This window comes from Mauremys mutica, chromosome 2 (genome assembly GCF_020497125.1).
Source record: "Mauremys mutica isolate MM-2020 ecotype Southern chromosome 2, ASM2049712v1, whole genome shotgun sequence".
In the NCBI taxonomy this organism is placed as follows: domain Eukaryota; kingdom Metazoa; phylum Chordata; order Testudines; family Geoemydidae; genus Mauremys; species Mauremys mutica.
In genome coordinates this window covers 278,869,745-278,889,941 of record NC_059073.1, presented here as the reverse complement: position 1 = coordinate 278,889,941, position 20,197 = coordinate 278,869,745, and the positions used below count along the sequence as shown (strand labels likewise).

Genomic DNA, 20,197 nt, shown 5'->3' with positions numbered 1-20,197 from the left:
CTGAGCCCTCAAGGATTAGCACATTGTTGTTAATGTATCCTCTCACACAAGGCAGCACCAACACGAGGGAGGGGAGACAGCATAGCAGACAGAGACAGACACACCTTGTGTGTGGGAGAAAGAGAGATGCACACTGCCCCTTGAAGTAAGCTGACCCACTCTTCAGTGCATTGTCTTTTTAAGTGGATCAGGAAGTTGACATCAGCTGCTGCCCCAGGCGCTCTCAGTTTCTCTCCATCCGTGTCCCCTCCCTGCTCTATATGGAGAAGGGGTAAGCGGGGTGCAGGAGCAGAGGGGAGGGGGACACCATGACGTTAGCCCTTCCTCCCCACCTGCACAGCAAGCAGGAGTCTCTGGGAGCAGCTCCAAGGCAGAGGGCAGGAGCAGCATATGGCAGTGCGGGGAGGGACAGCTAGCTTGTTGGGCTGCTGCAGCACAGGGAACTTAGGGGAGCAGGGAGCTGATAGGGGGAGCTGATGGGGGACTCCTGGTCCACCCTGGTTACAAGCCCCTACCAGCTAGCTGCAATGGGCTGCTCTTCCTGCAAGCAGTGGACAAAGCAGGCAGCTGCCAAACAACGTTAGAAGGGAGCATTGCACAACTTTAAACGAGCATGTTCCCTAATTGATCAGCAACATAACAAGTGTTAACCAGGATGACTTTAAGTGAGGCGTTACTGTAATGGTTTGTAAAAGCAGCAAAGAGTCCTGTGGCACCTTGTCCCGGAGCAGATAAGCATGTGGGCTGTCAGAAATGGAGCTTTGAAAGGGGATATCCGCATGCCTGCAGCTGAGTTCAAATCAATGACCAGAGTGGCCACTTGACTTCAGGAGATTATGGGACGTTTCTGGAGGCCAATCACAGTGCAGTAATGCAACACGTTGTACATACTGGCACTCCAGCAGGAGTGCAGAAAGCTCTATGCTGCTTGTGGAGGTGGATTACCAGGAGCGCTCCAGCCATGGTGTCTGGGCGCTCTAAGTGCCTTGCCAGTGTGGACACCTCAGGAGTTAGGGTGCCCGGGGCTGAATTAATGCGCTCTAACGTGCAAGTGTAGCCAAGGCCTTAGCAAGCTACAGTCTTTTGGCTAAAGCAGGAACAAACCATCCCGATGTGTAGAAAGAATAGTAAATATGGCAGGCGACCAGCTTGGCTTAACAGTGAAATCCTTGCTGATCTTAAACACAAAAAAGAAGCTTTCAAGAAGTGGAAGCTTGGACAAATGACCAAGGAGGAGTATAAAAATATTGCTCGGGCATGCGGGAGTGAAATCAGGAAGGCCAAATCACACTTGGAGTTGCAGCTAGCAAGGGATGTTACGAGTAACAAGAAGGGTTTCTAAAGGCAACAAGAAGAAAGTCAGGGAAAGTGTGGGCCCCTTACTGAATGGGGGAGGCAACCTAGTGACAGAGGATGTGGAAAAAGCTCATGTACTCAATGCTTTTTTTGCCTTTGTCTTCACAAACAAGGTCAGCTCCCAGACTGCTGCACTGGGCAGCACAGCATGGGAAGGAGGTGACCAGCCCCCTGTGGAGAAAGAAGTGGTTCAGGGCTATTTAGAAAAACTGGATGAGCGAGCACAAGTCCATGGGGCCGGATGCGCTGCATCCAAGGGTGCTAAAGGAGTTTGCGGATGTGATTGCAGAGCCATTGGCCATTATCTTTGAAAACTCGTGGCAATCGCGGGAGGTCCCGGATGACTGGAAAAAGGCTAATATAGTGCCCATCTTTAAAAAAGGGAAGGAGGAGGATCCAGGGAATTACAGGCTAGTCAGCCTCACCATATGTGCCGACTCCATGGGTGCTCCGGGGCTGGAGCACCCATGAGGAAAAATTGGTGGGCAGCTCCCCCCCACCCAGCTCACCTCCACTCCATCGCCTCCCCTGAGTACGCCACGTACCTGCTTTTTCCCCCTAGCTCCCAGCACTTGCGCCGTGAAACACCTTTTCACGCTGCTGGGAGGGAGAGGGGAGGAGGGGGGGGGGAATGTGGCATGCTTAGTGAAGACACAGGGCCAGGATTTGGGGAAGGGATTGGAATGGGGGTGGAGCAGGGGTGGGGAAAGAGTGGAGTCGGGGTGGAGCCGGGGGGGCATGAGCACCCACCGGCGCTGGGGAAAGTTGGCACTTATGAGCCTCACCTCAGTCCCTGGAAAAATCATGGAGCAGGTCCACAAGGAATCAATTCTGAAGCACTTAGAGGAGAGGAAAGTGATCAGGAACAGTCAGCATGGATTCACCAAGGGCAAGTCATGCCTGACTAACCTAATTGCCTTCTATGAGGAGATAACTGGCTCTGTGGATGAGGGGAAAGCAGTGAATGTGTTATTCCTTGACTTTAGCAAAGCTTTTGATACGGTCTCCTACAGTATTCTTGCCAGCAAGTTAAAGAAGTATGGGCTGGATGAATGGACTATAAGGTGGATAGAAAGCTGGCTAGATCATTGGGTTCAATGGGTAGTGATAAATGGCTCCATGTCTAGTTGGCAGCCGGTATCAAGCGGTGTACCCCAAGGGGGCCGGTTTTGTTCACTATCTTTATTAATGATCTGGAGGATGGTGTGGACTGCACCCTCAGCAAGTTTTCAGATGACACTAAACTGGGAGGAGTGATGGATACGCTGGAGGGTAGGGATAGGGTCCAGAGTGACCTAGGCAAATTAGAGGACTGGGCAAGAGAAATCTGATGAGGTTCAACAAGGACAAGTGCAAAGTCCTGCACTTTGGACAGAAGAATCCCATGCATTGCTACAAACTAGGGACCGAGTGGCTAGGCAGCAATCCTGCAGAAAAGGATCTGGGGGTTACAGTGGACGAGAAGCTGGATATGAGTCAACAGTGTGCCCTTGCTGCCAAGAAGGCTAACAGCATTTTGGATAAGTAGGGGCATTGCCAGCAGATCAGGGGATGTGATCATCCCCCTCTATTCGACATTGGTGAGGCCTCATCTGGAGTACTGTGTCCAGTTTGGGGCCGCACAGTACAAGAAGGATGTGGAAAAATTGGAAAGAGTCCAGCGGAGGGCAACAAAAATGATTAGGGGGATGGAGCACATGAATTATGAGGAGAGGCTGAGGGAACTGGGATTATTTAGTCTGCAGAAGAGAAGAATGAGGGAGGATTTGATAGCTGCTTTCAACTACCTGAAAGGGGGTTCCAAAGAGGATGGATCTAGACTGTTCTCAGTGGTACCTGATGACAGCACAAGGAGTAATGATCTCAAGTTGCAGTGGGGGAGGTTTAGGTTGGATATTAGGAAAAACTTTTTCAGTAGGAGGGTGGTGAAGCACTGGAATGGGTTACGTAGGGAGGTGGTAGAATGTCCTTGCTTAGAGGTTTTTAAGGTCAGACTTGACAAAGCCCTGGCTGGGATGATTTAGTTGGGAATTGGTCCTGCTTTGAGCAGGGGGTTGGACTAGATGACCTTCTGAGGTACCTTGCAAACCTGATATTCTATGATTTGCAGAGTTTGCTGATGTTTTCAGTCAAACCAGGCTCCAGATCTTTCGTGAATCATTCCCCTCTGCCAGGAGTGTTCCTCAGTGAAATAGATAATAAAAGCAGCAAAGAGTCCTGTGGCACCTTATAGACTAACAGACGTTTTGGAGCATGAGCTTTTGTGGGTGAATACCCACTTCGTCGGATGTATGTGGGTATTCACCCACGAAAGCTCATGCTCCGAAACGTCTGTTAGTCTATAAGGTGCCACAGAACTCTTTGCTGCTTTTACAGATCCAGACTAACACGCCTACCCCTATAATAAAGTGCCTTTTTATTTCTCCTTATATCTCCTCCAAACTCATTGTTATGTCCCCACATTATGGTTTTAGTTTCCAGTGTCACCCCATGCTAATTGCACATTCTCTTTTCCCCACCTCCCCCTAGGTCAGCCTGGCTTTTCCTGTTGACTTACATGTACATGCAAATGCAGCTTCCTTTGTTGGTTTTCCAATGTTTAATTTACATTAGAGGCAGGGAGATAACTGCCTTCCCTCAGGGGGGTGTCCTGCCCAACATCCAGGCTGTGCTGCTGTCCAAGAAAACCGAGAGTCACAAGGGCAAGAGCAAGTAAAACCCGAAAAAGAATCTCCTGTCTGGAAGAAAACCTGTTTCTCCCTCTGTCTGGTTTCAGACTTTAAAGCATGAGATCAGTAAGTATCCATAATTCCTTATGTTGTTAATGCATATGTTTCACAGAGATATTAGTAACCCCAGTGTCACTGGCTTTCATTTGATACATTAGAAGACTCTTGGCTGAACAGCATGACAGTGACGTGTTAGGCGTAGTGAGTTTGCCAGACCTGGCAAGAGTTGCTGACACAGAGTAGTGAACCACCAATGGGCCAGTGTGTCACAGTGATCTACCCTGCTCCCGCTTAACGGCTATGGAAAAAGTCTCAACAGTGTAGGTTCAGGCCATGTATGTGGTTGCCTTAGGGTCCAATTCTGCCATCTTTACTCAGTCAGAAACGCTTTCACTTGAACAGCAGTTTGCCTGAAAAAAGATTTGAGACCTAATTTTATAACCCTTACTTGGTGGAGAATGAAATCCTGGCTCCATTGAAGTCAATGGCAAAATTGCTCTTGATTAAAATGGGGTCAGGAGTTCACCTGCTGAATAATGCAGTACCTTTATTCTGGGAGCAGTTTCACAGATTTCAGTGGGACTACTCAAGGAGTAAGGTATATTGCAAGGGTGTAATTGGGCTATTAATAAGGACTTCAGAATTGGGTCCACTGGATAATTTTTCAGTGTGATCCAATAGACACCCAGGATGTGCTGTAGTAGCACGGAGCATTTCCCAAACTAGCAAAGCTTGATTTTGGTTTGCTCTGACTTGGTTAGCCTGGTTCAGTTTGTCTAGTTATGCCTAGGTAAGGCTGATGAGTCATGTTATCCTTTCTGAACATAGAATAGGACCCAGGAAAAGTGAAGAAAAATATTCCCAGCTCTGTTCTATCTTGAACAGCATTCATTTTTAGAAAATATGAAGGCTTTCTTTTTATTGCACTAACTGTTCCAAAAATGTCTTTAATATCAGTTCACCTCTTTGAGTGATCTCTTTCTTAGAGACATTACATTCTTGTTGGACAAGGTGTCTGTAGTGGGTTTGTGCCTTGGTAAATGTCAGAGAGAGGGAAAATGTGGTTTTTGTTTTTTTCGAATTTTGTAGTGCTTTGGGGAGGTATAAAAAGGCATTAAAGACAAGAACAGCTTTAGAGACAGGCCAATGTGCAAGCTTCACCAACAGCAGAGGCACATCATAAAGGACAGCAAAACAATATTGCTTTAGACAATCACTGTTGACAAGTGATGATGCTTTCAATTTGTTTTATTTACATTATTAAACCCACAGATGAAATGGGCCTGATCCTGCAGAGCTCATTGAGCCAAAACTCCCATTGCAATCAAGGGTGTCTGAAGGATCTGTCCCATGAGTCTATTGCATTTGCATGGCCCATGGTGGTTTCTGTAGCTTTGTAACAGCTAAACCATTATCTTATTGTACAGTATTTATGTGAATTTCAATCCAATCTTGGGAGAAAATCATAAAAATAAATGGAAAATGCCATCAGATACACTATGTGGCTCTTAAAACTCACCTGTTTCCTTGATATGTCTGAGACACTCATTCTTGCAACCTAACCTTCAGATAATTAGAAATCATGTTAATGTACTGCAGATTCCAATAAATAACTTTGTTCAGGGAGGGGGACCCAGTTCAAAGAAACTTTTTAATCCCAAATCTTCTAGATAAATTCAAGCTCAATCAAATATCGTCTGCTTAATTCCCTCCCTTCTCTTTGAGCACGTTTATTTTAATGCACACTGAGAACAATTGAATCGGAAGGTGATTATTCTCCAGAGATAAGGGTGGCATACCGTGCGCTTATTCTACTTTCATCAGCAATTTTCCCCTTCATAGGATTGTGTTTTGGGAGGAAAGCTAAAGATTTTTTGCTGCTTCTCTCTCTCTCTCTCTCCCCCCCCCCCCAAATGTAGCATTGATTTGTTGTCTGATTTAAATACGGAGTTCAATATTCAGATATGTAAGTGCAACATCCTCAGCGGAGCCACAGGGGCTCTCTCTTCCTGGGAGCTGATATAACTTACGACAGGCGAGGCAACTGCATAAATATTGTTGGTGCTTTATCGCACCCAAACAGTAAACCACACTGGGCTGGTGGAAGACAGGTGGGCGTGGGAAAGGGAGAGAGGAAAACACACCCCAGGAGCTTTTGCAGCTCCAAGCTGGGGTGAAGGATTCTTGTCAGATTTGCCTTGGTCTGACTACTGGACCAGAGCTGCCCGCTGCAACACACGAGATCATCAGGTGAAACGAGGACGGTTTTCCTGAATGGGGGGAACAGAAATTTCATTTTGAGGATCCGTCAAACTCTGAGCAGGGGGGATGGCAAGATGCTGGCTGCCCTGGGTGTGATTTCCTGATGAGCAGACAAGGGAAGATCGGACTCTTTGGCTGGGGAGGAGGGCATGGAAGAGAGGGACTGTTGATCTAACTGGGAAGGGGATTTCTCTCCTGCTTTGCCACAATGTCAGTGATTATTTCAGCTCACCAGAAGGTGACCACCTCCTTCTCCACAGCAGCCACAGGCGTCAGCAAGCTGGTAGGTGTCCTTCCATCTCATGCTCCCTGCAACCACAAACCTCCTTGTACCTTTACCTTTCAAGTGTACCTGAACCAATAGCTGAACAGAGGGTGTGTGTTGTGCAGTTGCTCCTTTTTGATCCAGGCTGTGCATACGGAGAGAGCCTTTAGTGCATTGTGTAGGGAGAAACTTTTCTGTGAGCTCTGTATCTTTGCTTTGTTTCGCTGATTAGTAGCAGGCAGCTCCATTGTGCTGCGGTGCCTGGGAAGGGAACTTTGCTAGCGGGCGAACATTATGCGAACTTGATTCTATCTGAAATACAGGAGCCAGGAGGAGCTCAGATAGAATCATAAAATGGAAGAATACGTGAATCTCCAGGATGCAGTTTCACTGTTTCAGCGAGTCACAAATTACTATGGAAATTGGATTTTTTTTGGTCCCTGCTTCCGAGGCATAAAAAAGAAGAGTCAGCTTAAAGCTGTGCGTGATGTATAGAGGTGTGGGGAGGTGGCGAATTACTCCATTCATTCAAAACAGCGGCACAGCATTTCTGCATTTGCTAGGTCTCCACCTCAGCATTTACCCCGGAATACTGTGTGTGGCCTTCTAAAAAAGTGAGGATCGGGGTCAAAACCAGGGTGGGGGGGGAAATACCGCAAAGAGAGAGACCAGGGAACGTCCTAAAAGGCATCAGATTGGGATTTAATGCACAATTCTGTATCCCCCCCCGCCGGTTCTCAGAGCAGGGGTGAAATGTGGATTGCTGCTGAGTCCTGCTGCTCCCTTACCCATGTGCAATTTGTGTGGCCCATCGCGCCGTCCTGCACCATAAATCAGCAATTGATCCACGAGTCTCTGACACCAGCCTCCCAGCTGGGCAGGGGCGGAGAAGCTGCAGCAGCAGCTGGGGAGCTGTGCCCGGGGGCCACGTAAGCCCTCAACAGGCTGCATCGCGCTGCCACCTCCAGCGTGTCCTAAACCACTGGCCGAGCGGCTCCTTTGCACCCCGGGGGGCAGGCACCCGGGCACGCCGACCAGTTAACACGGGCGGCTTTTTGGATCTTAGCAAGGGGGCAGCCTCTGTCTCTCTCAGTCGAAAGGGCAGCGCGTGCTGCTCGCCCAGTGTCTGAAACTGGAGCCCAGTACAGAGCGCCCCCTGCAGGATCTGAGCCTCACGTGCATGCTGCAGGGTCGTAACACCCCCCCCCCCCTATTCTTTGCCTGCCCCGCTGCTGGCTGAGAGCTGGAGGTCCGGGCCAGCTTTGAGAGGCTCCCCCAGGCGGGAGTATATTTCGCAGCTGATAATTTGGAGATGCACTTAGATTGGAGCTGGGACAGGTTATTTGCTTGACTGCAGTGCAGCCGGGATTCCCCCCCCCCCCTCCCCTCCGAGCGATTTCTGCCGCCAGCAAATGTTGGTGGGATGCTTGGCAATTATTATGATTGGTTTTAAAGGGAAGACCTCTCCAACGCACACATGCTGCTCGGCTAATGCTCTTAGGTGGGAGCTCTGGAGGCTGCTAAAGCACAGGGTACTTCTGAGGTTACATTTGTCACCTGCAGCTCTGATCACCTAAAATACCTACAGAAAAGCTTTTTTAGAAGCCTGAGCCGTAATTGTCAGGTAGGAGACAGTGTAGGGGGAAGGCACTCTCCCGTACAGGGCATGAATAGCACTTCGAGCACATTTTAGCACTTCCATGGCACTTTTAATGTTCCAAGCCCTAGACTAACAGCAGCTAATAAGTGGGTTGGTAACGTGTTTGGTTTATTTTGACTCCTACCAAGAGAAATGTATTTTCCCTGATTTTTAAACTGATTTTCCTGTTATGATTTGAAAACAGATCAAAATTAATCTGAGGGCTTTTTCTTACTTAGTTATTTACGGTAACACCATAACTTAGTTGAATTTGTATCCCATCTCTCATATAAACTGCATGCTTTGCAGAGTTAAATAACAGCCAGAGCATTAAATTGTAAGTAATGGCAGAGGCAGAGACAAATTAAGAGCTGCAGGCAAGAGAAGAATAATGCTTTCTGCTGAGATTTGAAAATAGATGGTTTAGGCAACTATTAATATTATTTATATTCCATTAGCTCCTAAGTGCTCCAGGCTGGGACCATGGCCCCATTGTGTTAGACAAGCATAGCAAGACACAGCCCTAGCCCCAAAGTGTTTACAATCTTGATTGAAGACAAGATGTAACAGGTGGATGAAACAGACAAATGAATAAGGAATGGGGGGGGGGGGATGATGTAACAATAATGTGACCAATCACATTGGCTAGCTGTGTTCACAGTATAGCTCCCCAGCTGCCCTACACTGGCAACAGTTCTGGTAGCAGCATGGCATAAGTGGGTTTAAGGAGAATAAGGTGGTGGTGGGGTGGCTCTGGATTTTTTTTCCAGTGGAGCTTGTTACATCCAGGGAAAAAAGCAGTGAGCAGGAGAGAGACAGGAAGGCTGTTCTGAAGAGCAGGGGATGCAGAGAAGGTCCTCCCATCAGCAGGGCCTAGATTGTGCAAAGAGACAGAAATTTGTGTGGTGGCAGATAGATAGAGGGGAGCAGTGGCAGAAAAGATTTGTGTAATAGGCTGGGGCAAACAAGAATGAGGGCATCCTGGCTCTGGAAATGATGGGAAAGCCAATAGAGTCACATTTCCAACGTCCTTTTGCAAGCCTTCCCCTAAATATTTAATCATATTGTCTGATATAGGAGTAAGTGATGGGTGAGATTGTTAAAATTAGGAGTGTGTGCTTGCACAGATACATGCGTGAGCACAAACACCCCATGTGCATGTGCAAATCAGACATTTTCATAGCCAGCTACTTAATGCAGTTGGCATGTATGCATGCATATAGCTGACTTTTACATGCACATAGGATATTTGTGTACAAAAGTCAGTCATGGATAAATGTATGCAGGCACTTGCTCAGACCCAACTGTGATAATCAGTTGCAGTTCCTACTACATCAACATCTAGACACTAGGCAAGAAGCACAGTTGTGCTTGTGAGTAAGTCACACAGCTTTGTATAATAGAATCTGAGGGAATATAGCTTTAGAATATTGCAGTCATCTATTCGTTTCTTTTTAAATTGCAACCAAGATTGCCACTAAAGAAGACATGACTGCAGGACCTTGGTATGACATCTGACCTGAAGTCTTGTATTACCTATATCTTTCAATAGTAGACTATGCTTAGAATAGCACTGTATTTAGGTACAATCCCAAATCCTTGTGTGGGATTTGGACCCACAATTATCCAGCTGAAAGAGGAGAGTGTTGCCAGCTGAACCATGCTGACATTTTCAGATGAGAGAAAATCAACACATGGGAAATGAATTGATAAAATTTCAAATATTAAATGTTTGTATGAATAGTTATTTTTGTTCATTAGTAACAAACTGTTGATCCAGTGCAGTTAGATAATGTTGGCATTTAATACATTACTCTGATCACTTTGCAAACATTTCAAGCTTAGCTCTTCACTGCTTTGTACCTTAGGCAGTCACTAACACCCAGGTAAGGGGTGTAATATGCTACCACATCAGAATGGTTGTGATTTATACTCACTTTGCACAGGTGCATATTGTTTTATGTACTACATGCTGGGTATTAACATGAGGGACTCCATGTTTCTTGAACTAAACTGACTTTTCATTAAGAGAACTATTTACAGAGATGCCAGCAATGGGCAAACAGACTGACTTACTGGTGCCTCTCCAGTCTCTTCCTTCCTGCAACCTGTGCTCCTCCTGACAAGTTCCATGCAGTTTTCTACATAAATGACTTGACTTAAGTTGCCAGGCAGCACAGAACTAGGCCCTTAATCTTATTTCTTGGGTGGAAACTAATTCATGAAGATTGTCTGCAACTCTGCAAATGTCTGTCTGTCATGTTCATGGCATAAATCCAGAGAGTTAGAAATGAAACATAAATATTCTTCCTGAAGGGTTGCAATGTAATGCTACTTTATTTCTTAGAATTCAGAAATCTACTACACAGCAACCAAATACAGAGAGAGACATAGCAGGCTGCTACCTAAGGCAGAAAAGCACAACTCAACCTATATTGCCCCAGGCTGCCTCTTTTTCAGACTAAGTGCTGAGGAGAGATTGCATGCTTCCCCCTAGGCTGCAAGAAGGATCACAGAACCCCTTAGAATTTAAAGTGATAGCTTGTAAATTTAACAGTTTTCAATATACCACATCTTCCACTGTCTGTCCATCTCTTGACATTGGTGATCACCACAATTATCCCTTTTTGCATAAGATTATTGAGAAAGGGATAAGGTAACTTTGGTGCAATCTGGACCTGAGATTTCCTCAGTCCTTCTCAGTCCGGTTTTTAGCAAGAAGACTGCACTAATTTGGTTGTGGATGTCTTTCTGTTGATTTCAGTGGCCTTTGGGTCATGTCCCCAATGATGGACAAAGGTCAAGTATTTGTGCTTTTCTGTTAATAGCCTTTGGTGTCACGAACTATAACATTTTGTTGACTCTTGCACAGACCTTAGCTAATGTTGTGGAATAAGCATGTTTATTCTAGGGAGTGAGTCCTTAAAACTGACTGTTCATCTGATCAGCGTCTAATTGATGGACACATGTGGGGACAGGAAGGAATTTTCCCTCAGGTCAGATTGTCAGTGACTTGGGGAAGTTTTGCCTTCTCCTATAGCATGTGGGTGCAGGTCACTTGCCAGGATTTCCTGGATATATCTCAATCAGTTCCCTGCCACTGCAGGGGCCTTGAGCACTGGTGCACCTCAGTGCCTTCTATTCTGTCTGTGGCATGTAATAGTTTAGTCTCCTATGGGGTCTAATACTTTGGTCTCATTTCAGTTGTTGGCTTTAGTGTGTGGGTCCTGGTGGCTTGTGATACACAGGAGGTCAGACAGGATGATCTAATGGTCCCTTCTGGCCTAAAACGCTAAACTTTGGTCAAATGTACAAATTCAGGCTTGACTAGGTGGGGGAGAATGGCCTGTGGGCAGAGCCTGATTAAGATTTATTGGGGTTCTGGGCACAAAGAACATTTGAGCCTCCCACATCTCCCTCACCATAGGGCTCCACCCCCTGCTCCTCCTCTTCCCCCCAAGGCTCCACCCCCTGGCTAGACTGTAAGCGGGACCCGGGCCATGGTAAGAGCAGCCCAGGGAGCCCAGACTGCTGCAGGGAGCCCCAGACCCTCCACTTGCCCTGGGCGGCATGCCCCGGGGGGCAGGGATGTGGGCCAGGGGCTGCTCTCCAGCACCTCATCCTCCTGATCAGGGCAGTTGGAGGGTTCAGGGCTCCCCACAGCGGTCAGATGCTGGGAATGGGTGACAGGGGATGGATCACTTGATGATGACCTGTTCTGTTCATTCCCTCTGAAGCCCCTGGCATTGGCTACTGTCGGAACACAGGATACTAGGCTAGATGGACTTTTGGTCTGACCCCGTATGGCCGTTCTTATGTTCTCTGCAGGACAGGGACTGTCTCAGTACTGCCAGTTCTCATGATTTTATTGCAAGTCTCCTGATGTTTTGTGGTGAGCTTTTTTTTCCCCTCAAAGTCCCTGCTCCTGGAGTCATATGAGAATCTCAGATTTAATTATTTCTTATAGAGGAAGTTCCTAGCCCCCCAGGATAACTGTGGAGAAAAGCTTGCAATCTGAAAGGTTCAGAAAGCAAATAAAAATAACTAAATATGTGTTTTTTTAATTGTGGTTTTAAAGCCAATCTCATTATTTATTTTTTTTGAGGGGGGTAGGGGAGGGAGCTTTATTTATTTATTTTTTTCTTTTGAAAATTTGGAGTTGGAGTTGGCTGCCTTTCTGTTATGTGCTCCTATGATGCCTGGCTCAATTGGGCTAGGTCATCTAGGTGTTACAATACAAATAATTATAACTTAGTAAAACTGTCAGGGAAAAGTATGGAGAAAACGCACATACACAAGACCCCAGGGGAAAAAACCCTCCATTTTATGAGTGTAAAATAATATTGAAAGTTTTTCTCCAGCATGAACATCCCACGTTACAGCAAGTAATAAATCTTCGGTAGAGTTTTAAAAGTTTAATTGCAGCAGGTGCTATCAAAGAGATAACAAAAATAATCAAATATCTTGTAATTAACTCCAGGTTATAACGCATTGTTTCAGATGTAGGGCATACCAGTGGCTGAATTCAAAAAGCACAGGAAGGCATAAAGTGATCATTTCTGTATTATTTATTTACAAGGAAATCTTACACTGGCTTAAGTTGACATTTATAGTATTGACATTGAGTAGTTACTAGGAACCCCAGTCATGTCCTAGGTGCTTTACAAACACAGAATAAAAAGATGGTCCCTGCCCCAAAGAACTTACAATTTAAGCAGGTGACCCAGGGTTGCCAAATGCAGAGAAAATTCTGCTCGGCAAACCATGCAGTTTTCCCCAAATCATTACATTTTGGTGATGAGTTTTGCCCCCCTCCACAGGCTGGGCTCCAATGCAGCCGCCAAACACTGCAGATCTTGAGGGATATGCTATAGAGCAAGGTCATACTTCTCTGTCTGCTTTGGGGACCTGTGTTCCCCGTGGCTCCCTGATAGCTGGACACCAACTGCATAGGATTGGGTGCTGTGTTGAAACCACTTGAAAAATTTGGCCCAGCTTGTAGTTTATTTTAAAAACTAAATGATTAGGACCCAGAACCTGCAGGCTCTTGCACCTGGGTAGACCCACATGACACTCTGTTGGCTTCAGTGGGATGTGCTATGGGTGCAAATATCCACCCACATGCAGGATTCAGGCCCAGTTTTGTTTTCATTTATGTGTCTGGATCCAAGTGTTGTGGGGGCTATTTTTCCTGTAAAAGTTAATGATATCACAAACCCCTAAACATGAACAAGGGGCTACAGACCACAAACTGTATTAGGAAATCCTCAACTGTTGCAGGAGAAGTAGCACCCTGCTCACAGGTCTTGGCAGATTAAAATGCTTTCACTTAAAATGTATTGGACCACATCTGGCCCCTTGATATGTAAAGTTCAAGTTTGCACATATTTTCTGTTGATGACTGGAGTTATTAAACATTTGTTTAAATGTTTAGGATACGTAATTTCTCCTTTGCAGCCATCACCATAAAAATATTTAAAATGTGGTGGTTAAAATTCGGATCTGCTTCAGATAGAATAGTATCAGAGGGTAGCCGTGTTAGTCTGGATCTGTTAAAAGCAACTAAGGCCTGGTCTACACTGGGGGGGGATCAACCCAAGATACGCAACTACAGCTATGAGAATAGCGTAGCTGAAGTCGATGTATCTTAGTTCGACTTACCCCGTGTCCTCACGGCGCGGGGTCATTTGCCGCGACTCCCCTGTCGACTTTGCTTCTGCCTCTCGTTGAGCTGGAGTTCAGCAGTTGATGGGAGAGCAATTGGGGATCAATTTATTGTGTCTACACTACACGCAATAAATCGATCCCTGATAGATTGATCGCTACCCGCCGATCCAGTGGGTAGTGTAGATGTACCCAGAGAGTCCTGTGGCACCTTATAGACTGTTATTCTATAAGGTGCCACAGGACTCTTTGTTGCTTTTTTCAGATAGAATGTTGCTTTTAATTAGATTTGTGACTGAGGAGTTCTATATTCTTGCTAAATTTAATAACAGTATACTGAAAAAAAAATCACAGGGTTATGCCTTCCATGTTCTCTGCGCGCCATTCTGGGACTGAAAGGAAGTAGCACCAATGCATTTCCCAAAACTTTTGGCATCTCACCAGTAGAAATTATAAATGAAAAAGATCTGTTGGACTTAGCTTTCAAAAAGTGTCCTCTATTTTGTACATGCAACTTTACCCTCACACAAATCTTTGCCATACTTTTATGGAGTATCAGTGGGGATAGAATTTTCACATGCTAAACCCATTGCCTACGCTTGCAGGTGATAGTTCACAAGAAGTTTGCATGCACAAAGGACGATCAGGTTGTTGGCATTATTGGAAAATCAGACCCAATCAGACCCATTAGGTCTTCTGTTACATCTGCCTTGCAAGAACATAGTGGTTCAATGACCACCACTCCTCCTTCAATCCCTCAGCAGGTTAGAGAATCCTTCATCCTTCAGTCTCTCAGCAGGTTAGAGAATTAAACAGCAACTCAACCTTTTGCAAAGCTCTGAAACGATCAGGTAGAAATACATATACACTTTTCTTCTTCTCATGTTGCTCTTCTGGCTTTGAGCCAGACTGTGCACCAGAAGAAATGAAACTGCATGAGTGAAGCTATCTTTGCAATATTTTCAGCTGGGAACCTCCTAAGAACCTGTTCTTCTTAGGTATGGTATCTGGCAGCCACTCCAACTCCAGCCCTCCCCTTCATCTTTTGGCTTCTCCCCAATGTGTTTGCCCACCACAGCTGACGGCAACACAGCTCTTTGGAAGCAGATACGTCTGCCCATGCTCTCTGAGTGATGGGTTGTGGGTTCCAGGAACTTTTTATTGTTCAGCGTCACTCCTTGGAGGATACAGGAGTACCCTGTTCTGTTTGGGGATGTTTGTGAAATTGCCCGTGCAACAGTAATCTTAAAACAAGATTTAATAAAAACAGTGAGAAAATGGAATTAAAACAAAATAAATGGTTTGCTTAACATATCTAGATGTACATTTCACAAGCTAAACAAGAGAAGGCATTCTCACCTTAGCTACAGAGACAAAATATCTTCTGTCTTTGACCCTTCTGATCAGTCTGTCAGCATTGTTTGCTATCCAGAGACCAATACCAGCTTAGATCCAGAGATTTCTATTATCAAGTCCACTCCCCACCTGCCCCGATCTAGGCAGCTGCCCTCACTTTCCAAAACAGTTTTCTCCAGTTACCGACATGTACAGGAAGATTTGTTCTCACTGCTTTCTCAAGGAGATGGACTATTAAGGATACAAAGACCATTTATTAATGGTAAATAGCTATATTTCAAAGGCTTAATAACCCAGCTTGGTTACCAAGGGCCTCCTGAATTCCCATCCATTCCATTTCATAGAGCATTTGCCTAGTTTCGGTTGGACCTCTTGCTAAAATCCCATAAGCACTTTTTCTTTTGCTAAGAACTAGAATTTGGTGCTGTGTTGTGGGGTATGCACACCCTGTCCTCCTTTGGGGCGGGGCACGATCCCACCAGGGTTACTGCCTACCAGACTGTCCTTCGGCTGAAAACAGCATGGCCTAGCGGCTGGAGTCAGTATGACTCCCCTTAGGGTCAGGGCAGTGTGGCCTAGTGGCTGGAGTTGGGAAGCGGGCCGCCACCTAGGGGAGTCAGCGGAGACCTTGCTCGGGTGGTAGATATCACTCCCCTTGCCTCCCTGGACCACTTCCTACCACGGTTCCTGAGGTAGCAGCTGCTATGCCATCGGGGCCTCTGGGCTCACTGGTGGGGTTCACTCCCTAGAACTCTGGCTCCCAGCTGCTTGCTGAGGATAGCAGGTCACCAGTCCAGTCTCCGGTCTTCAGGCTCCTGCAGTCCACAGCTGTAGCAGCTCCTGGCCTGGAGCCTCCACCAAGCGTTCTCTCTCCTCGGCCGTCAGCCTAAAATGAGCTGGGCTGCTCCTTTTTATTCTGTGGTAGCAGCTGGAACATGCCCAGCACGGTCTGCAGGGCGAGACGTCCACAGCCCATAATGTGGAGTTAACCCTATCTTGAGGGGTATGCACACCCCGTCACAAGTTGTTCCCCAGACTCTCAAGTGCTGGTTTCCAGTGCAGTTTTATCCACTTAGGAGTCTTATCTGAGGTGATCCATAACTCCAAACTTGATTGCTTTTTGCACATCACTGCTTTTTGGTCTGTCTCCATTGCACCATCTCTGACTAACCTCACCAGATTGAGAGAAGAGTATGAATTACCTTCAACCACATCACTGTTAAAACCAGCCATAGTGAGACAAGTTTCCTTACAGCACACCACGCCTGCCGGATTCCCCACAGGACTAGTCTCAGACACTGGTTAAATCTTCCTCTGCCAGCAAGTCACATGGTTAGAGGCAAGGGCAGGCCAGTCACATCATAGAAGACAACAAAGGGAAACAACGATGCATTGCCAGATTTAATAAGATCTATTGTAATGTAAGAGGTCTCACTTCCAGGAATGGCCTCACAAGGTTGCTGCTCTTGGGTTTTCAAAGAAGCCTGCCCAAATCCCGATGAGATTTGGGCATCTAACTGCCTTAGGCTCCTTTGAAACTCCCTAGCCTCAGTTTAAAAGAGGAGAGGATTTAATCATGTATTCTTGGTCCAGCTCTTACACTGCCTTAGATTCGTGCCCCTGACAAACTAGGACAAGAAAGTCTCCTACACAGGTCATCTTCAGGGAAGACGAATCCCATGAAGCTGAGCCTGGAAGAATTCCCCAGGAAATTTGGGAAGCAATGGCTAAAGGGCTGAGTTCAGACCTCTTCTCTTGCTTGCTCATCTCCAGTGAAGAAGCCACTTAAATACCCCTTTTGGACCCATGTGTGGGGGTTGGGGGTGGTAAAGGAACAGGTCTCCTCTAGAAAATTTGCTTCTTTTATATACAGCTGTTTTCCCGATCATTTCTCCTTTTCCTCCCTGGCCTTAGATATTTATGGGAGAATTAGCTCCAATTGCTGAGAGAAGAAAAGACCAAACAGCAGGCATTTCCCAGTCATCCCTCAATCAAGGCATTACTAACTAGCATGGGATCAGCTCCAGGTTCTGAATTCTCCTTCCCTACTCAGACAGGAACCATTTATTGTCTGCCATCTGGGAAGAAAGAAGTGTGGGGGAAGGAGCTGGCAAACATACTGGGAGACGGAGGGTCAGTTCTGTGCTCTGGAATTCTAAAAATAAAGACTTCTCTGTGCAGAGAGACAGGCAATGCTGATGGAGACTAACAGCCACTCCACCCACAGATGAGAATGGAAGACTTCAGAATGGAAGGACAAACAAGGTGATTCACTACTCCAAAATCACTTACTGCTCTGTGTATTGCAACATCTTACCTAAGTCAGTTGCACACAGTTGTATCCTAGATTTGTGGTTTGATGTGTATCAGTGGAAAAACAGAGCAAACCGATTTTTGTGATTTAATTACTATCTTTACACTTTAAAGTAAAAAAAGTAATGTATTAAAAAAATTAGAAGCTATGGGGGCAGTCCTTCAAAACTTATCACTTCTCAGGCCTCACTTTTCTTAGACTGCATTTTTTAGATGGTATTGCTTCCGCTAATTACTGCTCAGGTGAAAGAGTGGATGGGAATTTAGGAGGCCCCTGCATGATTCAGCATTTCCTCTTTATCTTCAGTAAGTCAACACTAACATCATAAACCTGTTAAATAGCAAGTGCCTAAAGGCCAACCAAGAGTGGGGGCTCCATTGTGTTGTTAATAGAGTAGTAGATGGTTCCTGCGGTGAAGAGTTAACAGGCCAAGTAGACAAGATGGACACAGAGTAGTGGAAGGGTATAACATGAGCCAAGCGATCACTGTGATGGTAGCAAATGGCATGTTAGTTCCACAGTTTTTTAAAGTTATTTATTTATTGGGTTATTGAGGAGGCGACCGGCTAAATGGAAAGAAAAAAGGAAGGGAAAGGGAGTGGGAGAACAGGGTAAGAGGGGCAGATGTGGAGGTAGGCTGAGGTGAAGACACTGAGTAATATGAGAAGCACGTTTGCTACTCCTAGTCTTTTACCCCTGTAATCTGGCCATGCAGACTGGCGATCCCTCTGATTCCACTCCTCCATGATTCCCCACACCTGTTACGTCTGAGGGTTCAGAAGACTGAATATTTTGTGCTAATTAACCATGCTCTAATTTGCATATTGATGAATATACTTTGGCTACCATTTATGCAAATAAAGTAATGTCCTGGTTCTCACTGAAAAGGCTGTCTCATAGAACTAGCTTTAGGAACACAGGAATTGCTGTGCTCCTGGCTGGCTCCTGTATCTCTTGGGCATGTTGTTGTCCAGGAAAACTCTGGTGATTCCTTGAGGTCCTGCCCTTGGTGTCTCCTTGTCTTGGAGCGGGTGGAGGGCTATGGTTGGGTCGATAACCCTTAGTGCTGCTGCTCACTCTGGGACAGGAAGGGATTCTGATTGCTTTCTACCAACACTGGGCATGCCCTAGCTGGGTTGCGGATCTCTAGCTGAGTGCCCCGTTTTTCCTGCTCATTGCTCCCTGAGCGCTCTCATCCTGCCCTTGCCTGTAGCTTCCTGGCTGGAGGCTCTGTCTTGCCTATTGTTCCTCCCTTGTAGGCAGCTATGGCATGGGAGAGATGGATAGAGTACTTCCCATTGTCACCCTTATTGCAGCTCCCAGTCCTTAGCCCCAGATAGGTTAAAAGACTCTAACCATGTAGACTCATCTTAGAGCAGAGTCCTGGAGAACTAACTAATCATAGGGATCCTGCCTATAAGCAAAGAGACACCGCCTAGAGCAGGGGTCTCAAACTCAAATGACCCCGAGGGCCGCATGAGGACTAGTGCATTGGCCCGAGGGCCGCATCACTGACACGCCCCCTTGCTGCCCCTGGCCCCACCCCCAATCCACCCCTTCCATGAGGCCCCGCCCCTGCCCTGTCTCTTCTCCACCTCCTCCTCTAAGCATGCGGCTCCCCGCTCCTCCCCCCTCCCTCCTGGAAAGTGCTAAGCGCCACCAACAGCTGTTTGGTGGCTTGGCGGCGGGGCACTTAGGCGGCGGGTCCCGGAACAGAAGGGGCCCCCCACCGCCGAAGACCGGGCTGCGCTTCGGCGGCGGCGGGTCCCTCTTTTCCCCACCCCGGCCGGTCCCGCTTCCCACCCCGGCCCCAGCCGGTCCCGCTTCCCTCCCCCACCCCCCGGCCCGGCCCCGGCGGGTCTCGCTTCCCTTCCCCCCCGCCCCGGCCTTGCCCGGCCCGGCGGGTCTCGCTTCCCTTCCCCACCCCCCCCCCCGGCCCGGCCCGGCCCCGGCGGGTCTCGCTTCCCTTCCCCACCCCCGGCCCGGCGGGTCTCACTTCCCTTCCCCACCCCCGGCCCGTCCCGTCCCCGGCGGGTCTCGCTTCCCTCCCCCACCCCCCGGCCCGGCGGGTCTCGCTTCCCTTCCCCCCCCCCCACGGCCCGGCCCCGGCCCCGGCGGGTCCCGCTTCCCACCCAGGCCCCGGCCCAGCCCCGGCGGCTCCCGCTCCCCCCCCCCTTACCCGAGCGCGTCTCCGGCGAGGCCTGAGCTTCGTCCCGCTCAGAGCCGCGTGGTGAGGGGGCAGGGCTGTGAGCTCCACGCCGAGCGCAGCGCTCAGCCCAGAGCTCCCAGCCCCACCCCCTCCCCACGCGGCTCGGATCGGGGCGGGGCTCAGGCGCTCGGACGGAGACTCGGCGCTCTATGCGCCGAGGCTCCAGGAGAGGGGCGGAGGCGGGAGCCTCCGCTTTTCTCTTGGGGGCCCCTGCGGAGCCCGGGGCCCGGGGCTAATTGCCCCCTTTGCCCCCCCCTCTGGGCGGCCCTGGGGAGCTCCGCGGGCCGCATGTTTGAGACCCCTGGCCTAGAGTATCTCTGGAGAGTAGCTGAAAACAGGAGCCTGCCAGCCAAAGCACATGATCTGACAGCTCTGATGCCCGTCTAGATGGTGGGTGTTTTTC

General features: G+C 47.7%; 1 protein-coding gene across 6 annotated transcripts in view; it reads left to right on the top strand.

The window, feature by feature from the left end:
• The window catches only part of DPP6 (dipeptidyl peptidase like 6), an 828,258-nt gene that overhangs the window by 159,130 nt on the left and 648,931 nt on the right, over positions 1-20,197 (top strand). Inside the window, exon 1 of one of the 6 annotated variants that reach the window (XM_045003883.1) lies at positions 6,273-6,630. The exons of 3 other annotated variants lie outside the window; for them this stretch is intronic. In XM_045003883.1, the coding sequence (XP_044859818.1) occupies positions 6,556-6,630 (75 nt within the window). In that variant the 5' untranslated portion in view covers positions 6,273-6,555. Of the gene's footprint in view, positions 1-6,272; positions 6,631-20,197 lie in introns of those variants that run through there. 2 more of the 6 variants (XM_045003875.1, XM_045003882.1) reach the window with 2 other exon arrangements.